Genomic DNA, 16452 nt, shown 5'->3' with positions numbered 1-16452 from the left:
ACATTCTCCTAACTATAAGTAAATTTGCAACTGCATGTCAACTAACTCTCATTAGAGTATTAGTAGACTGTTAGATTAGGGTTAGGTGTTAGGGTTCAGGTAAGTAGAATAAGTTGCAAAATGTAGTTGCAAAGTTACTTATAGTTAGTAGAATGTCTGTTGGGGGACTATGAAAATAAAGTGTTAGTAGATACTAGGCAGACAGTTTACTAGTACTCTAATGAGAGTTAGTTGACATGAAGTTACAAAGGTACTTATAGTTAGTATCATGTCTAAAGTGGACCATCGGGAAAAAAAAGTGTTACCTTTTTTTCTTGTGATAAAGGATGTGTGGTCTCATTAAATGTACCTAAAATTAAAAATGACTTAAAACACAATTAAATCCATAAAGTGATCCCCTAAATTATTATATATATGAAGAGGCTTTAGAGAGACTGAATCTTCGACTGAATCATTGTTTTCAGACCCTTTGAGAAATGAGGTGATGTGCGAATGTATATTATGAAAAAATTAAAGTGTTTTTGGATGCATGCAAACCTATTGTTGGAGACCTCCAAAACAAAATTAGGAACCTTTAAATAGCATAATGCAGAAGCTTTTCTTCTAAGAGTGTAGTCTTTAATTTGTCATTTATTGGTCAGAGATCAGAGTTGAAACATTACCTCAATGTTCCTTTGTTTAATATTATATTTACACTACACTACACTACACCCAGTTTCACAGACAGGGCTTAGATTAAGCCAAGAATAGGCCTGAATTCAAGTAGCTTTTATAAACGTACCCAAGAATAAAACTTGACTGGTGTGCATCATGAGACAAAACAATGCCACTGGCATATTTTAAGATGTGTTGCTTTCAGTTAAAACAGCTCAAACATGCATTTTAGTCCAGGACTGGCTTAAGCCTTGTCTGTGAAACCGTGTACCAAACCAAATGCACCATGTTTGATCAGATGTGATGTTTCTCAGATCACTCACCCTGGCGATGAATCAGGAAAGATCTTCTTGAGTGAGGCGGTGACATGGCTGACCACAGCTTCCAGATCTCTCACTGACATCAGGCTGAGAAAGTAGCTCTGCTTGTCTGTCTCGATAACCACCTCACAAACACAAAGTGCAAGGGATGATAAGCGATAAATAACTAACTGGCTGGCTGATTGAAAGAGGATCTTTCTTTTGAGATGAAACTACTGAACCCCCATTGCTTGCCCCCAACAGCTTGACATTTGTAACAATTTAAAAACCACAGGCTTTACTCATTGGAAAAAACATCAGGGTTGAAAACTGACCTCAACTTCCCTGTATTTTCAACTTCATGTTATACTATAAATATGTTAGCAATTTAAATAGAAAAATAACAAAATACTACAGTAAAAAAGTGTAATGGACCCTTTTCACATTTCCGAGGTTCTTCAAAGCGAGGGTCGTCATAGTTGGGTAAACTTCATTAGTGGTGAATAGAAACTGCACGACTCCCATTTGCTCGAATGGCAAAAGAATAAATCCATGATAGAGTTTCCACCACTTTCCAAAAGATGGAAATATCAAGATTGATTACAGCCGTCAGAAGAGAGAATGATGTGAAATTTGCCGTCAATCCCTAAGCCGTTATATTAGAAACACCCTCACAGCAGTGGCAATTCGTTTTTTAATAGTTTACTGCCAAGGAAATATAACAATAGTGTTATAATTAAAAAAAATTATTATGAAAATTTGAAAAACTTTACTAGATTTAAGATGTTGATAACCGTAGAACTGTCATCACTGTCTGTGAAAAGTTGTTTTTGTTGTTTTTACATGTAATGCATGTATTTGAATTGTACATTTTGAAAATATTTTTATAATTACAAAGTATTATCTCATAATTTACAGAGAAAAATCATATTTGACAATATTATACTACCGTTTAAATTATTTGTTGTCAGTCATTTTTTTAATTAAATTATTTATTCAATTAAAACTTTTATTCTACTAGGACGCATTACATTGATCAAAATTGAGAGTGAAAACATTTACTTGCAAAAGAGATCTATTTTAAATAATTAACTTTCTATTCATCAGAGAATATTGAAAAGATGAATCAGTCTCCACAAAAACATTAAGCAGCACATATTTCTCAAGCAATTCTTTTAGCTTTGCCATCACAGGAATAAAATAAATTTAAAATATATTAAAACAGAAAACAATTATTTTAAATTGTAATCATATTTCTTTGGAGGATGAGAAAAATTGGATTGAACTTAGGTTAAATAATGAATTGCATAATTTATGGGGAAAATATGTTGGTATATTGCATTATATCACAGCTGCCCCTATTTTATTTTAAATTCACAGATGCTTCAACCCAAAGCAACATATAAAACGTATACGAATGTTACAGTGTAGATTAATAAGCTACTTTAAATGTTCATTATCGTGGCGTGTTGTAGCTGTAGATCTCTTACCTGCTCAACGCTGTCGATGATGATGGCATAGATCTCGAGATAACTAAAGGAACTCTCCACCTGAAGCAAGAGACAGGACCGCTGTAAACAGCACACATACTCTACAGCAAATAACACTGGAAATACAGTGACTCACAAGTTAACATAGAAGAGAATGTGGGGGGTCAGGGAGGCTGGATCTTTTATTGAAACTCAAACACAGAAGTTGAGCTTTGGAACGAGTATTTTTTTTCTTTCCACAGGAACTAGTATTGAGTCATGCACTTTCAGCATCTAACTGCTCTCCATTAGGAGCTAATGGCTCTTCTTTCACAAATCAAGAAATACAACCAACTCTTAAAGGAGTGCATGTCATTCCATCTTTTCCCAAAATCCTCAGTTATGAACTTCACATCAAGCTGTTTGTGCTAACAGCAGAAGAGTCTATATTACTCAGAGGAAATATAAATCTCTACAAATAATTATTCCCCCCCTACAGCACTTTGAGTTAATACTGGACATGACCTACTGACTTTCCTGTTTCTAACCTACTGCTTGTTTATCAGCTGCATATTTTTAGAACACAGTGTCAATTCACTGTTCAAGGTTATTGGGTGTTTTTTTTGGCTCTCTGACCATTTCCTTATTCTATCAGGATGAATGTATTTCACACACCTGATGTTCTGAATGTGAAGTTTAACATTATGATTTCTGAATGTTAAATGGTATATTGGTACTGAAACAAGAGCTATATGGTCATGTTACATTACTTTGAAGCATTTCATTTTAAAATACCCCATAAAATTAGCCTGTTCTGATACACACTGGGCTCAAAACATAGATGGACACTTAAAGGGATAGTTCAGCCAAAAATGAAAATTCTGTCATTTACTCACCTTCCAAACCTGTATGACTTTCTGTCATCGGTTTAACACAAAAGAAGATATTTTGTTGGATGCCAATGGCTATCATCACCTGTCTGGTTACCAACATTCTTCAAAGTATCTTTTGTGTTCAACAGAAGAAAGAAACTCATACAGGTTTGGAACAACTTGAGGATGAGTAAATGATGACAACATTTTCATTTTAAGCCACACTTGAGTATGAAATTCATTTTTATTTGAAAACAATATTTAAAAAAAATCTGCAAACAAATCCTACCATTTTCTCAAAACTTAAAATGTAATTTCAATTTAAATGATTTGGTTTAATTTAAAATGCATTTATTTTATTTTATTCATTTTATTGGCTTATTTAATTTATTATTTGACTGTCTGTTTACATTAAATATAATTGTAAATATTTTTGCAAATACTTAATTTTTTAACAACTTTATAATAGGCCTAACTGTTTTCAGGCTACATTTTGTCATAACAATTTTGAACAACTAGTGCAAAGTGCCCGTGCAAAATTTAGGCGCTCATTGTTACAATTACACAGCAAAAGTTCAGTGACATTTTTATTTGTGCATGGCAGAAAGCAAATACTGATACTGACATAATGACATACAATAAATATGGAAAATTGAACTACACGATTGAGGGAGCAGGCTACACAGTTAACTCCGAGAAAACGCTACGCTTGAGCAAACAGTTTGTGAATAGGCTACTACAAATGATGGTCGTGAAAGAGACTGTGAACGCATTGAATAGGATGAGTTTAGTTGGTGAATAGCATAGGCTGCTATTACACAGTAGCGATAACGTTAAGCGCACCAGAAGAAAATATAATATTCAGAAATAAACAGTGTAGCTGACTTACAGTTTCAGTTAACATCCACAAATGAATAAACGCAACGATTCAGGGAGCAAACTACACAGTGAACTCCGAGAAAGGGCTACTTAAAAGATTAGTTCACTTTCCAAAAAAAAATGTGCTGATAATTTACTCACCCCGATGTCATCCAAGATATCCATGTCTTTCTTTCTTCAGTCGAAAAGAAATTAAGGTTTTTGAGGAAAACATTCCAGGATTTTTCTCCATATAATGGACTTCAATGGCAACCAACGGTTTGAAGGTTTAAATGTTTGTCTCAATGCAGCTTCAAAGTCTCTAGGGTTAAGGGTTTTATCTAGTGAAACGATCAGCCATTTTCTAAAATATATATGTATACATACTTTTTAACCACAAATGCTCGTCGTGTACCATCTCTGAGATGTGCCACGCATTGCGTCATCACATTGGAAAGGTCACGCGTCACGTCAAAAGTTATTTGTCTGTGTACTCCGGTTCAAAAAAGTAGGGAAGGGTGAAATCTTTTTTTTTTTTTTTTTTTTTACTGACCTACCATTTCGCTATATAAGACCCTTATTTCTCGACTGGTATCGTGTAGATACTTTGAAGCTGCATTGAGACGGACATTTGAACCTTCTTTGAACATTGGAATAGTTGGTTGCCATTGAAGTCCATTCTGTGTAGAAAAATCCTGGAATTTTTCCTCAAAAACCTTAATTTCTTTTCGACTGAAGAAAAAAAGACATGGATATCTTGGATGACATCGGGGTGAGTAAATTATCAGCAAACAATTTTTTGAAAGTGAACTAATCCTTTAAGCTCCGCTGCTTTCTTCGACCCTCTCTGTCTCTGCTCCTGCACTGTGCTCACTCAGTGTCAGTGTGAGAGGCGGGCTGGCCAGCGGCTAGAGCGGTAAAAGCCAATGTGTGGCTCTTTTAACAATATATTTAACGATATCTGTTGCATTTCTAATCCAAACAACGCCAAACTTTGCACTGCACTTACTCGTTACACCAGTCAAGTTTGAAATCCATCGGACTAACGGTTTGAGAGATATGCGAATAACAGACAGACACACACACACACACACAGACAGAAAGACATTCCTGTAATTTATAGATAGATATAATATTCAGAAGTAAACAGCGTAGCTGACTTACAGATTCAGTTAACATCCACAAATGAATAAGCGTGACAATTCAGGGAGCAAACTACACAGTGAACTCAGAGAAAACGCTTCGCTTGATCAAACAGTTTGTGAATAGGCTACTACAAATGATAGCCAAATAAAAATATATATATTCAGAAGTAAACAGTGTAGCTGACTTAATGTTTAGCTGAAAGAGTGTTTATGTCAGAATGTTTATTTTTAAACCACAACCTTCTAAGTGCTTCTTTTACCGATATCTTTTGGCACTGCACTTACTCGTGCCCGTAGCAAGACACCTGTCAAGTTTGAAATCCATCGGACTAATGGTTCGAGAGATATGCGAATAACAGACACACACAGACAGACAGACGTTCCTGTAATTTATAGATAGATAGATAGATAGATACATTTGATACGTCTGTGTGCATGTGCATGCATGTAGAAACGTAGAAATATCTAAAAGTAGAGGAAAGAACGTTTCCCCAGTTAAAATGATTTCTACGACCCTGATCTGAGATCTATGTGCTCTGATATACTGTTTCCCACCTTCACCGGCTGCTTGCTGTGGAACACATGAGCTCTCCATTGAGACATCACCTGTTAAAGAACAAAAACATAACAGAACAGAACAGTGTAAATGAGTCTAGTGCCATCTGCTGGTACACAAAAAGAGCTCACAACAACAGGCTAGCTATTTCCTTTCAGTTGTACTCTCTGTTATCAGTCTTTGTGGCTTTCAGTTTTATAGCTCAGCAACTAACCTAGAAATATTGTTTTTATAACAATATTGTTTGCCAAAACCACAAAAAAAGATTGTGGCCTTTTCAGTGCTTACTCTTTCACATTAAACAGAGAGAAGCGTTCAGCCCTTCAACTGATAAATGAACGAACAGTGCTGACTGTGCAAGCAGATTCTTGCAGAGCATGAGACATGCTCATTTCATCAGCACATCTCTGCACCCTGAGCAGCGAGTGCTGCTTTCTAGATGAACATCACAGTCGACAGTGAAGTCGATCAGTATTACTAACGAGAATTGGAGAATCCAGAGTTTTCAAATTAATTTATGACATTAATCATGTGACTTTGAACAGACTTTTCATGTTACTTTTGCATCATGCCGGAGAACATGATCGTCAGGTTTTGAACAAACTTATGGAGAGTTCATGCAGCTCAAGACATTCTGAAATTCATATACATTTTTTCCTCATATTTGTTCTTAAAAATGTATTACTAAATACAATAAAAAAATGTGTGTGTGTGTATATATATATATAAACACACACACACGTATATGTGTGTGTTTGTAATAAAATTTTATATTTCATAACTTTTTTTTCCACAAATATGAAACATGATTATCTTACTATGCGTTTTGTTACAGATATTTGTGTTTATGTGTTGTGTATATATATATATATATATAAAATAAAATAAAAATGTATTACACAAATAAAAATAAATATATTCATTATTACAAAATTGTGAGGGTGAGAGGCTGACATACCAAAACTCTGTTCTCTGCTCGTCCCTTGCACTGGTTGATATGCACCAGACTCATGAACTGAACCCTTTGTGGCTTCAGATACTGAGTTATGCCTTCTGTAAATCAAGCATAGAACCATTTAAGCAGAACTGCACATCACTCAAAAAAAAAAAAAAAAAAAATCTAAGCACCGCACTATAAATGTTATCACATCATAAACAAAGGTATGCACGCATTTCTGTAGCATGCTCTGAAAGTATTGCGTAAGAACCTTACCTTTGAGGCAAAATGGGACCTCTGTCAGCGCCGCCATAATGTCTGCTCACTATGTCAGTGGCAACAGGGTGAAGACAGGCCAGCGCTGACAGTGTGTGATACACTCTTGAACACACACTCACATCCTGCTGCTTTATGATTCATGCTTATGGGGGAAAACCACAGTTTGAGAGTACAGGTCTGAGACAGGATGTGACACCTGAACTGCATGAAGAGCATCCTATGGCAGTCACTTCAAGATGTGCAGTTTCTCACATAGCACAATCATTTCAACCCCAATACAGATTAAATGTATCCGTTAGCAAATGTTATTATGTAAAGCTCCAGTCAGTGGTTTTGCTGTCAGCTACACACAGATGTATAGAAAATCAAATGCTGTACCTATAACCTTTACTCTTAAGATCTACTGATGGCTAAATACTAAAAAAATAAAACCGCTAAATGGGCATTTTTCTACTCAGTATCTCCCTCTAGTGGAATGTTCACTAGGAAATTGTGACAACCCTCCCAACTAAAATAATATCTGATCTACCGTCACTTGTTGCTATCCTGAAATACCATACATTTTTAAATTGGGTGAAAACAAAGCACTACATTGCTGAAGCAATATTTACTATATTTAATGTTTCAGTTGCTTGGCAGATAAAAAAAAAAGACAACTTAAACCATTTTAAACCTTCATTGGTGCTTACTGGTACCAGTCGAATCATAATTAATGCAAATGCAAGATTCCGTTTTCCCCCCTGTTGTAACTTGGCACAGAATAAACAGACAAACATTGTTAAGGACAATATTTTTTTATTAGCTGTACAGCAATACATTCTCCACACCATCTTACCTTATAGGCCCTCTATATACCCTCGCAACCAAAATAAATGTCTTTATAAGGTTGGTTTTCTGACCATTGTAAAATTCAAATAGTACAGCTAGGTTAAAAAAAAAAAAAAAAAAAAAAGCATTAACCTAGAATTAAGAGCTTAAAAAAAGCAATTTAAATGCAATTACATGTTGGAGGAAAACTTCATTCTGAATCTGAAAACCAAATGATCAGAAATAAGGACACTGCTCTTTTGAACAAGTGACAACTTTTTTACAAATATCCCATCCAAGCTTCCTCTTCTAGAAACAGCTCATATCAAAATAGCTTCCTCGAACACTCGTATTAAACTTCTTAAATTAAATGTGGTCTGAAAAACCTATTGTAAACTTTAAGTCTCCTTCCAGAATCCCATGAAATTAACAACTCGTGTGACAAACAGTTTAATATTAGGGGTGGTTTCAGGAACACGACCACATCAAAACAGATCAAAATGATTGGAGTCATGCACGTTGCTGTACCTGCCCAGTTCTGTCCCTTTTCCAAAAGCTAGAACAAAATCCAACAAGGAAGCCTACTCGTCAGGTGGAACAATATTAAAGCCACTCTCTCATAAAAACACTAAGCAACCCCTCCCCATCAAGCGAGTTGAGCAGACTCAAATGCAACGATTCAGGCTTACAGGAGGACAGAAAGAAAAGGGTTTATGCAGCCTACATGATTGTTCAGGCTTTATTTTTCCACCACAAGTCATTTGAAAGCCTTCCGTGGCATGTTTCCAAACAACTACTGTTAAAAGCCATTGCCCTAGCATTCAAGGTCATCAATTCACTAGAAAAAGATTAAAATGTTCATAATAAAACAGAAAATAAAAATTATTTACAAGCAAGACTAGCCAAGATTACCTTTTTTGTACAAATTGATCAACTGCAGGGTTTTGTTTTTTTTAACATATGGATGGATGTCATCATCCCTGGCATGATAATTAGCCGGCTACATTTCTACGCTCCCTAACATTATCATCTGTGACCAGTGAAAGAGCACATGAGGAACAAACAGCCAATAAAAGTCATCATAAATGTCAAACATTGAGAGGATTTTCTTGGACGGGGGGGGGGGGGGGGGGGGGGGGGGGGGGTAAAAACACCCATTTCTACAGCAGTGACAGCGATTCTAGATAGCAAGGCTTGACCAGGCACAAAATTATATAGTTTCTCAATATTGCCATGGTGATGTCAGATTTGAATTGACAAAATGAAGACAGAAGGTTAGCTTGGTAAAGAAAAAGTCTAGATGCATGTATTATACCACATTATGTCAGAGACATTCCTGCTCTCAAAAATCATCTGGCCTCTCCAAGTACACAGCAAAAATAACTCAGCAGTTGAACTACTGCTGTGATAGAAACAGTAGAAAAGCGCAGCTTTGTGATCGTCATGAGAAGACAAAATGTAAGAACTTCAGGACATTGATAATTTGGAGTTTTATAGGAAAAGGAAGAGGAACAATGGAGTCTTTAAGAAATTTGATGCAGGACATGAGGCCTTAGCGTGGAATTAGGGGGGGGGGGGGTATGTGAGCATGTGTGTATATGTATATATATATATAAATCAGGGGACACATATGGGGATGTGCATATAAGCAAGCATGTGTGATCAGCCTGTGTGTCCACACGCATCCCCAGATCACCGGTCCATCATGCTAAGGATCATTTCAGGAGTAAGATCACCGTTAGGTGCAGCTTCAGGGACAGCCAGCTGCACTGTTTCTACACCAGCCTCGACTGCCTCCACTTCCTCCACCACTGGCTGGGCAGCTACAGCCGCATCAGAGCCCTCAGGCTCCTTCTTCACAATGATGTTCTCAATGGCCCCTGTGCTTTCATCCTCCACCTGGATAATGGCAGCAGCTGCTAGGAGAAGCAGAGAGGGTCATTTAGTTTAAATCTGCTAAAAGATTTTAAATGGTTTTGTCTTCATACACAGACACACACACAGTACCTGTGGTAGTTTTGGCGACAGACTTTGTAGGAGAGGCCTTGGGTGCATTCTTGGGGGGTCTGCCCCGTTTCCTCTTAACGGGAGGTTCAGCTGGTGCGGGGATGGGAACGCTGGGTGGAGCCTGTTCCACATCCATCTGTTCATCGTCCAGAAGATCATCCTCTTCCTCTTCATCAATGTCATCAAGGTCAGGTTCTCCATGCTCATCTGAGATATTCAGGCGACAGTTAAAGCTTTCATAAAACCATTAAGAGTAATGATTTACACTTAGCACATAATCATACACATTTCATTCTAATAATCCATGTGTTAAAACAGGTTTAGAAAACCTAGTTATCTTAATAGTTCTTAATCAAGTATTTCTTCAGCTACTAAAGTCACACCAGCATAGTAGCAGAACTAGAGCCAAGCTACTCACCGCTATCATCTTCGTCATCATCCTTTCTAGAGCGCATCTTCCTCTTTCGGCCACCACGAGCCCTTTTGGGTGGAGTTCCGTTCTCTCCATCAGCAGAATCCACACCAGTGCAGTTCTCTGCATGTCTGGCCATGGTATTCTGTTAAAAGTGTTAAAAAAAAAGGTTAAACACAGATTACTGTATCCAATGGCACCATAAAATTCATCTGACCTCTTTGAAATATACCATACCCTGCGAGTGAAGGTCTTGCCGCACTTGGTGCAAACAAAGGATGTGGGTACAAAGTTGGGATCATGGTAGCGCCGAAAGTGCATATCCAGGAGCTGTTTCTGTCTGAAAGTCTTCTCACATTGGCTGCAGGCGTATGGTTTCTCCCCAGTATGGGTGCGCTTGTGCATTACCATGTGACGCTCCTGTTAGGAAGGAGAAAAAAGAAAAATCTGATTTTCACACACTGCAATTAACGAATGCTTATGCTGGACAATTAAAACCATTTCATAAGCTGTCTGACCTGACGGCACGCATAGTCACACTGGTCACACTTGAAGCGTTTCTCATTTTTGTGGGACTTCTGATGCTGGATGAGAGCATAGCGCTCATGGAACACCGCATCACAGTAACGACACTTTCTGCCCTGCTCAATGTAGGAATGCTGCTTACGGAGGTGCACACCTGCAATGGGCACAAATTAAACATTTTAACTTCAATACACCACAAGTGTGTTCCAAGTAGGGCTGCACGTTTTCAAGTTTTTCATTAACCGTTAACCGAGGCCCTTAGCGGTTAATACTCGGTTAACCATAGTGTGCGTGCCGCAACCCCGAGATAGGCGTAATTTGCGGGTGAGACATATCCCCACCACTATTTTCTAAGGTCGATATTGTATTGTCCCCACCACTTTTGAAACATCTCGCGGCAGGAATACCAATACAAATAAACAAAACATCTCCAGTTAACTAGCAGAGCATTCATTTCGTTCGTTTTTTTTTTAGGCGATCTAGCGCTGAAATGTTTTGTTTTTTAAATCAAGTGATCAAAGTGCTCGTTGCCGCTGCGATCGAGAAGGGTCTTGTAAAACGTGTTGAGGTATTATTAATTCGTGGCCACGAAACAGTTCACCTGAATATTCACCAGTTCACACACACACACCAAAAAAAGGAATAAAAAGCTGTACGAGAATAGTCGGCCTTCACTGAAGAGCTATCTTCACAGGTAAGAAAAACAGTTTAATAATTATTATTAATTCGTGGCCACGAAATAATTCACCTGAATATTCACCAATTCACAAAAAATAGGTCTTTAGCATTCACTAATTAATTATCAAACTGTTTTTGGCCACGTTGTAATTCGTTAAATCAAAATGAGGGAGGGAATTTGTTCAACGTGTCCACGATTTATTAAAACGAGGGAACAAATAAGTCGTCGTAACAACTAATTATTTAGATCAGTGGACAGGGAGCATAAGAACAAACAGTGAGAGAGCCCCGGCCGCGCGCGCGCGCACTCTCACCGCCTTCAAACAACACGAGCGCTGTATTGCTCTCTCTCTCTCGCGCATATCAACACAATAGTAAAAGGTCGGAAGACCGATTGTGTTTTATAGATTAATAGTTTGTTCAGATAAAGTGTTTGATTAGCAAGTACATGTTTAGGAAATGCATAATACAAATTGTATGGGTTAATGTAACGGTAAACGGACTCTGCGGGTAAAACTGTTGTGATGAAATTGCGCATGCTCGAGGTAAAACTGCTGGGGTAAAGCTGTGGCTCTGCGGCTCTGCAGACAGATATTATTGTGCTGCCATCAGTGGCGCGGATACTATGTTTGTTTCTGGCTCGCGCACAGCCTTCACTCTCGGACGCGCGCTTTCTTTGCCCGCTTCATATTAGAAAACTGGTCTAGCGGTCTCTGGTGGTGCAAAAATGTATTACAACTAAATTCAGTGCTCGCCATTGACGCCACTTAACCGAGCAAAATGTTTCACTCGGTTACGCAATTTTTAACGGTTAATCGGTTAACCATGGACACCCCTAGTTCCAAGCTGTCATTGCCATTAAAAAGCCCACTATAATTAGCCATTAAAACTACAAAATGAAAAATTTAATTTTACCGAGATCGCTCTTGCGAGCAATAACTGTGTCACAGTGGGGGCAGTGAAATTTTGCCACATTTTCTGTGTGCTTCTGCAGAATGTGCATCTTCATGGTACCACTCTGGGTAAAACGTGCATGACAGATATAGCACTCATAGGGCTTCTCTCCTGTAGGACAGAAAAGAAAAAAAAAAGTTGTTGTTTTTTTAAAGCAACAAGACAATTCTATTTAAATAGCAGACAAAAAAAAATTGCCCACAATAATTAAAGAGAAATGGTATGTGCTGCTGACCTGAGTGGGTCCTCATATGTCTCTTCAGCTTATAGGTATCTCTGCTGGCATAGCTGCACAGACTGCACTGGAACGGACGTTCTCCAGTGTGGGAGCGAATGTGCCGCTTCAGCTTGCTAACCTGAAATGTGTCAAAGCTCAGTTAAATTCAGGCACAAAAGAGGGAATCAAAACGGGCATGCATTTTTCTATAAAATCTAATTGCGATGCTATAAGACCAACCTCTACACTAGCATAGTCACACATGGAGCACTTGAATGGTTTCTCATGAGTGTGCTTGTAGCGTCTGTGTCGCACCAGTTCTCCACTGGTGACGAAGGCCATGTCACAGTCAGTGCACTTATGTGGTCTGGTGCCTGTCAGAAAGAATAAAAGGCTGGTTCAATTTCTAATTCACACTAGACAGCCTATATTTTCCTTTCCACTAATGGATTGAAAGGAGATCATGAACCTGTGTGGGTGTTGAGATGGTTCCTCAGCAGTGTCACAGTCCTGAAGGCTCGTCCACAAAGATGGCACTTGTGAGGCCTCTCATCCGTGTGGCTCTTCATGTGGCGATCCAGATTGGAACGGCGCGGGCAGGTGTAACTGCACAGCTCACACTGGAATGTCTTCTTAACACCTGTACGCAGTGGAGATAGTGCAGTGATTTAGTAGACCTGGCACAGATCTAACATTGAGATTATATTTTAATATTATGCAAGACCCTGTTCATTTTGTATGCATCACACATTCTCACCTTTCTTCTTGATTTTGGTTGGTTTAGGTGGTTTCATATTACCCACAACTTTCTCAGCATTGACTTCAGAAAGCAGTCCCTCCTGCTGCTCCTCCTCAAAATCATACACAGACACATCCATGTCTTTATCACCCTCAGTGTTGTAACGCAGCTTGCTTTTCTTAGTCTTCTTAGCCTTTTTAACAGGGGGTGTGTAATCTGGATCTTTGGACCACGTGGGGTCTTCGTTTTGGGCTTCAGCCATCTCCTCCTCTTCCTGCTGTGGAGGCTGATCCTCTTGGGCCTGGAGCTCGTCTTGCTCCACAGTTTCCACTTCTCCATTTGCACCCACCTTGACCACCTGTAAGAGAAGATATAACATTTAAATTCACCAGATAGTCAGAGCCCATTGCATTTAAAACTGTAGTCTGTTCAAAGCAGAAATGATGGCCAACCTGGAAGCCCTCAGGCAATGGCAGGGTGTGACAGATGACTGGCTCCCCATCTTTAGGCATGGCAGTGGCATCAACCAGTGTCCCTTGCAGCTCTTCCACAGTGGCAGCAGTGACAGGGACAGCAGAAACAGGCACCTGCACTAGCTGTAGCTCTCCCAAGCCCAACTGCTGCTCCTCCATGTTCACCACCTGCAGGGTGATGATCTGAGTGTCATCGACAGTTGTGACTGTGGCTTCATGGGCAGCACCAGCCACACCAACAGGTGCTCCGACAGCAGCCTCCATGACTTCGGTCTTCATCTGGAGTAGGGCAGGGTCCAAGGAGTCCATCACCATCATCTCCACACTACTGTTGACATTAACTACACTCTCGACCAACTGTTGCTGGGCCTCCACCACAGGCTGTCCTTCAATCTGGACTTGCTCTAACCCAGCAGCCTGCAACAATTCAGCTCCCACTTCCTCATCTTCTCGCCGCCTTTGGTATGTCTTACATTCCTTGGCCTTGAAAGCATCCCCTGCATCTTCCACCACCGCCTCAGTCGGTCCCCCTTCCATGGGTAATACCTATTGCAATTAAAAGCAGAAAAAGTTAGAACGTAACACTAGATGTAAGACGCTAAAGGTTTCCTACCTGACTGCAATCTGTAGTATTTACTTACATACACACACTGAGACAGGCTGCTATCAACCTTGCAAAAGGTGAACAAAAGGGTTGAGTTGGCACTTCCATAGGTATCCATGACTTTGGTGTTTGTATAGAGTACTGTGAGTTTACCTGCATCAAAAATGAATACTTCATCTCTCTACCCCTGCCTCCACCACTTTCTGTCTCCGATGAATGTGCTACCTGTCTCAACTCTGCTTCTTACTACCTAGCTCAACCTGTTGGGATGCAAACAAATCAATCCATCAATGTGCAAAACAAAACATACTTTCAGTTTACAGCTTTTTTTTCCCTCTTGAACACACCCCTCTTTGGGGTTAATTAATATACCTATTAATGTTGTAGTGTATATATATATATATATATATATATATACACATATACACACACACTCTCCTTGATATACATGTATGTATACATACACACACATATATAAAAAGTTTGTTTTCCTAACACACTTATACATAACCTCGGAAAACTTGCAACTTGAACGTGAGTTCTATCAAACCAAAACCAAGTCTTTCACTCTTGATTCGAAGCCAGAAAGCATCATCTTAACCGATTCTCGCTTCTACTTCCTTATGTTCGCGCGCATTCGGCCACCAACCCATTAAACCGACAAAATGTGTATCACTGCCCTTACCTTCACACGTTTTAAAACACCCTTATGATTTTCCACAGCAAGAGGGCATTCTGCGATGGTTAATCGTGTTTTTGTACCACTACCAGTCGGGTTGTAGAGGGAGCTCTCTACAGTTTTTATCCCTTCAGTCGTTTGTTGCTTGAGGTTAGTCTTTCAAGAGTGAGCGGTCGCACCGAGACCAACGACTGCGGCGATCCGGCTGTTTTCAGGCGATAAACGCTAGGATTCGGGGAGTGTAAGGCGAGGCTCGGTCTTGCTTATCGAAAATGGCTATCCTTATAGTTTGGCAACGGCATCTTCCTCGTTTGATTTTAACCTGCGCAACACGCTAGCATCGGCGACAGGACATATGCTAAATCAAAGACGCAGTTATTTTTTCCTTCAACGTAGACTTAAACGCGTCATTTTGGATTTCAGGAGTGATAAGGACCAAAGAGCGAACAGAGGCCATCGTAATGGGACTTTATTATCGCCGAACCGGGTCAATGTTTCATCGTCTCGGGTTTGAATTTAACTGCTCGAGGAGGGGCGCGAACAGGGCTATAGGCGCGAGCTAAAATATGTTTTACGGCTTAAAATAGTACATATATTACGAGTAAAACTTCGCGGATTTGACGTTTGTGTATTTAGGTGCTTGTTCTAAACTGATTGGTCCATGTATGGTTGGAAATTGGTTAACTTTAAGAGGCATATTAGCTGGTTGGCTAAGTGCGCGTGCAGAAACGGCGGGTTTCTAAAGACAGGAAACAAAGAGAAGAAACAGAAAATGGACGCCTGGCCTAAAGATTGAAGCAAACATTCTGGCGTTAAATAATGGCATCGTGGTGAAATGCCGTCTGATATAGTCTTAATAGTGCTTAATAATCAGGCTGAAGCCCGAACTTCTGGGTTATAAATGTTTTTTGCTAAATTTTCGATAACGATAGAGGGAGACAAACACCCCCCGCCAGCCGCCTGCACTGGGAGCCCCATCGTGACACCTAGAGGCCGATTAAAGCTCCTGCAAAACTCCCCCCTTTCGGAAAAGTAGCGCTGTTTTACCTGCGTTTGGTGATTTGCTCTCGCGTTGAATTCGACAGAAAGCCCAGGGTTTGTTCTTCCTTTAGGACGAGACGGAGTAATACTGCGTCCTTCACCTCCGGCGGTTTTAATCCTCTCCCGCTTTTGCAGAGTAGGCTCCGCACAAAATGGCGGCCCTTAGCGGCTGTTGCGCACGCGCGTCACGCAGGGGGGCGGTGGCGAGGGGGAGGGCTGTAAACAAAAGCAGTGTGCGGATTGGCCG

General features: G+C 39.7%; 2 protein-coding genes across 9 annotated transcripts in view; both read right to left on the bottom strand.

The window, feature by feature from the left end:
- Nucleotides 1-7197, bottom strand: part of carmil2 (capping protein regulator and myosin 1 linker 2) — a 41920-nt gene extending 34723 nt beyond the window's left edge. For both annotated transcript variants that reach the window (XM_084410049.1, XM_084410050.1), the window contains exons 1-5: nt 7067-7197; nt 6812-6906; nt 5853-5903; nt 2444-2503; nt 978-1099 (exon numbers count right to left, since the gene is read on the bottom strand). In XM_084410049.1, coding sequence (XP_084266175.1) covers nt 978-1099; nt 2444-2503; nt 5853-5903; nt 6812-6906; nt 7067-7103 — 365 coding nt within the window. In that variant the 5' untranslated portion in view covers nt 7104-7197. The remainder of the gene's footprint in view (nt 1-977; nt 1100-2443; nt 2504-5852; nt 5904-6811; nt 6907-7066) is intronic.
- A 647-nt stretch (nt 7198-7844) lies between these two features.
- ctcf (CCCTC-binding factor (zinc finger protein)) lies at nt 7845-16396 on the bottom strand. Of its 7 annotated transcripts, none has more exons than XM_084410060.1 (14): nt 16212-16352; nt 14639-14745; nt 14523-14552; nt 13861-14427; nt 13427-13766; nt 13139-13309; nt 12910-13043; nt 12688-12808; nt 12414-12563; nt 10814-10974; nt 10533-10715; nt 10302-10440; nt 9884-10090; nt 9155-9792 (listed from the first exon to the last, which is right to left on the bottom strand). In XM_084410060.1, the coding sequence occupies exons 2-14, from the start codon at nt 14660-14662 to the stop codon at nt 9569-9571; spliced, it is 2451 nt and encodes an 816-aa protein (XP_084266186.1). In that variant the 5' UTR covers nt 14663-14745; nt 16212-16352; the 3' UTR covers nt 9155-9568. The 7 variants fall into 7 exon arrangements, with proteins under 7 accessions (XP_084266189.1, XP_084266186.1, XP_084266184.1 ...); XM_084410059.1 differs by having other exon boundaries at nt 9162-9795; XM_084410063.1 differs by lacking the exons at nt 14523-14552; nt 14639-14745 and having other exon boundaries at nt 7845-9792; nt 16212-16396.
- Nucleotides 16397-16452: the final 56 nt, after the last annotated feature.

The sequence above is a fragment of the Rutilus rutilus genome (assembly GCF_951802725.1).
Source record: "Rutilus rutilus genome assembly, chromosome: 5".
Lineage (NCBI taxonomy): Eukaryota > Metazoa > Chordata > Actinopteri > Cypriniformes > Leuciscidae > Rutilus > Rutilus rutilus.
Note: the sequence above shows the minus strand (reverse complement) of the source record. Positions and strands in the feature narration are given on the sequence as shown.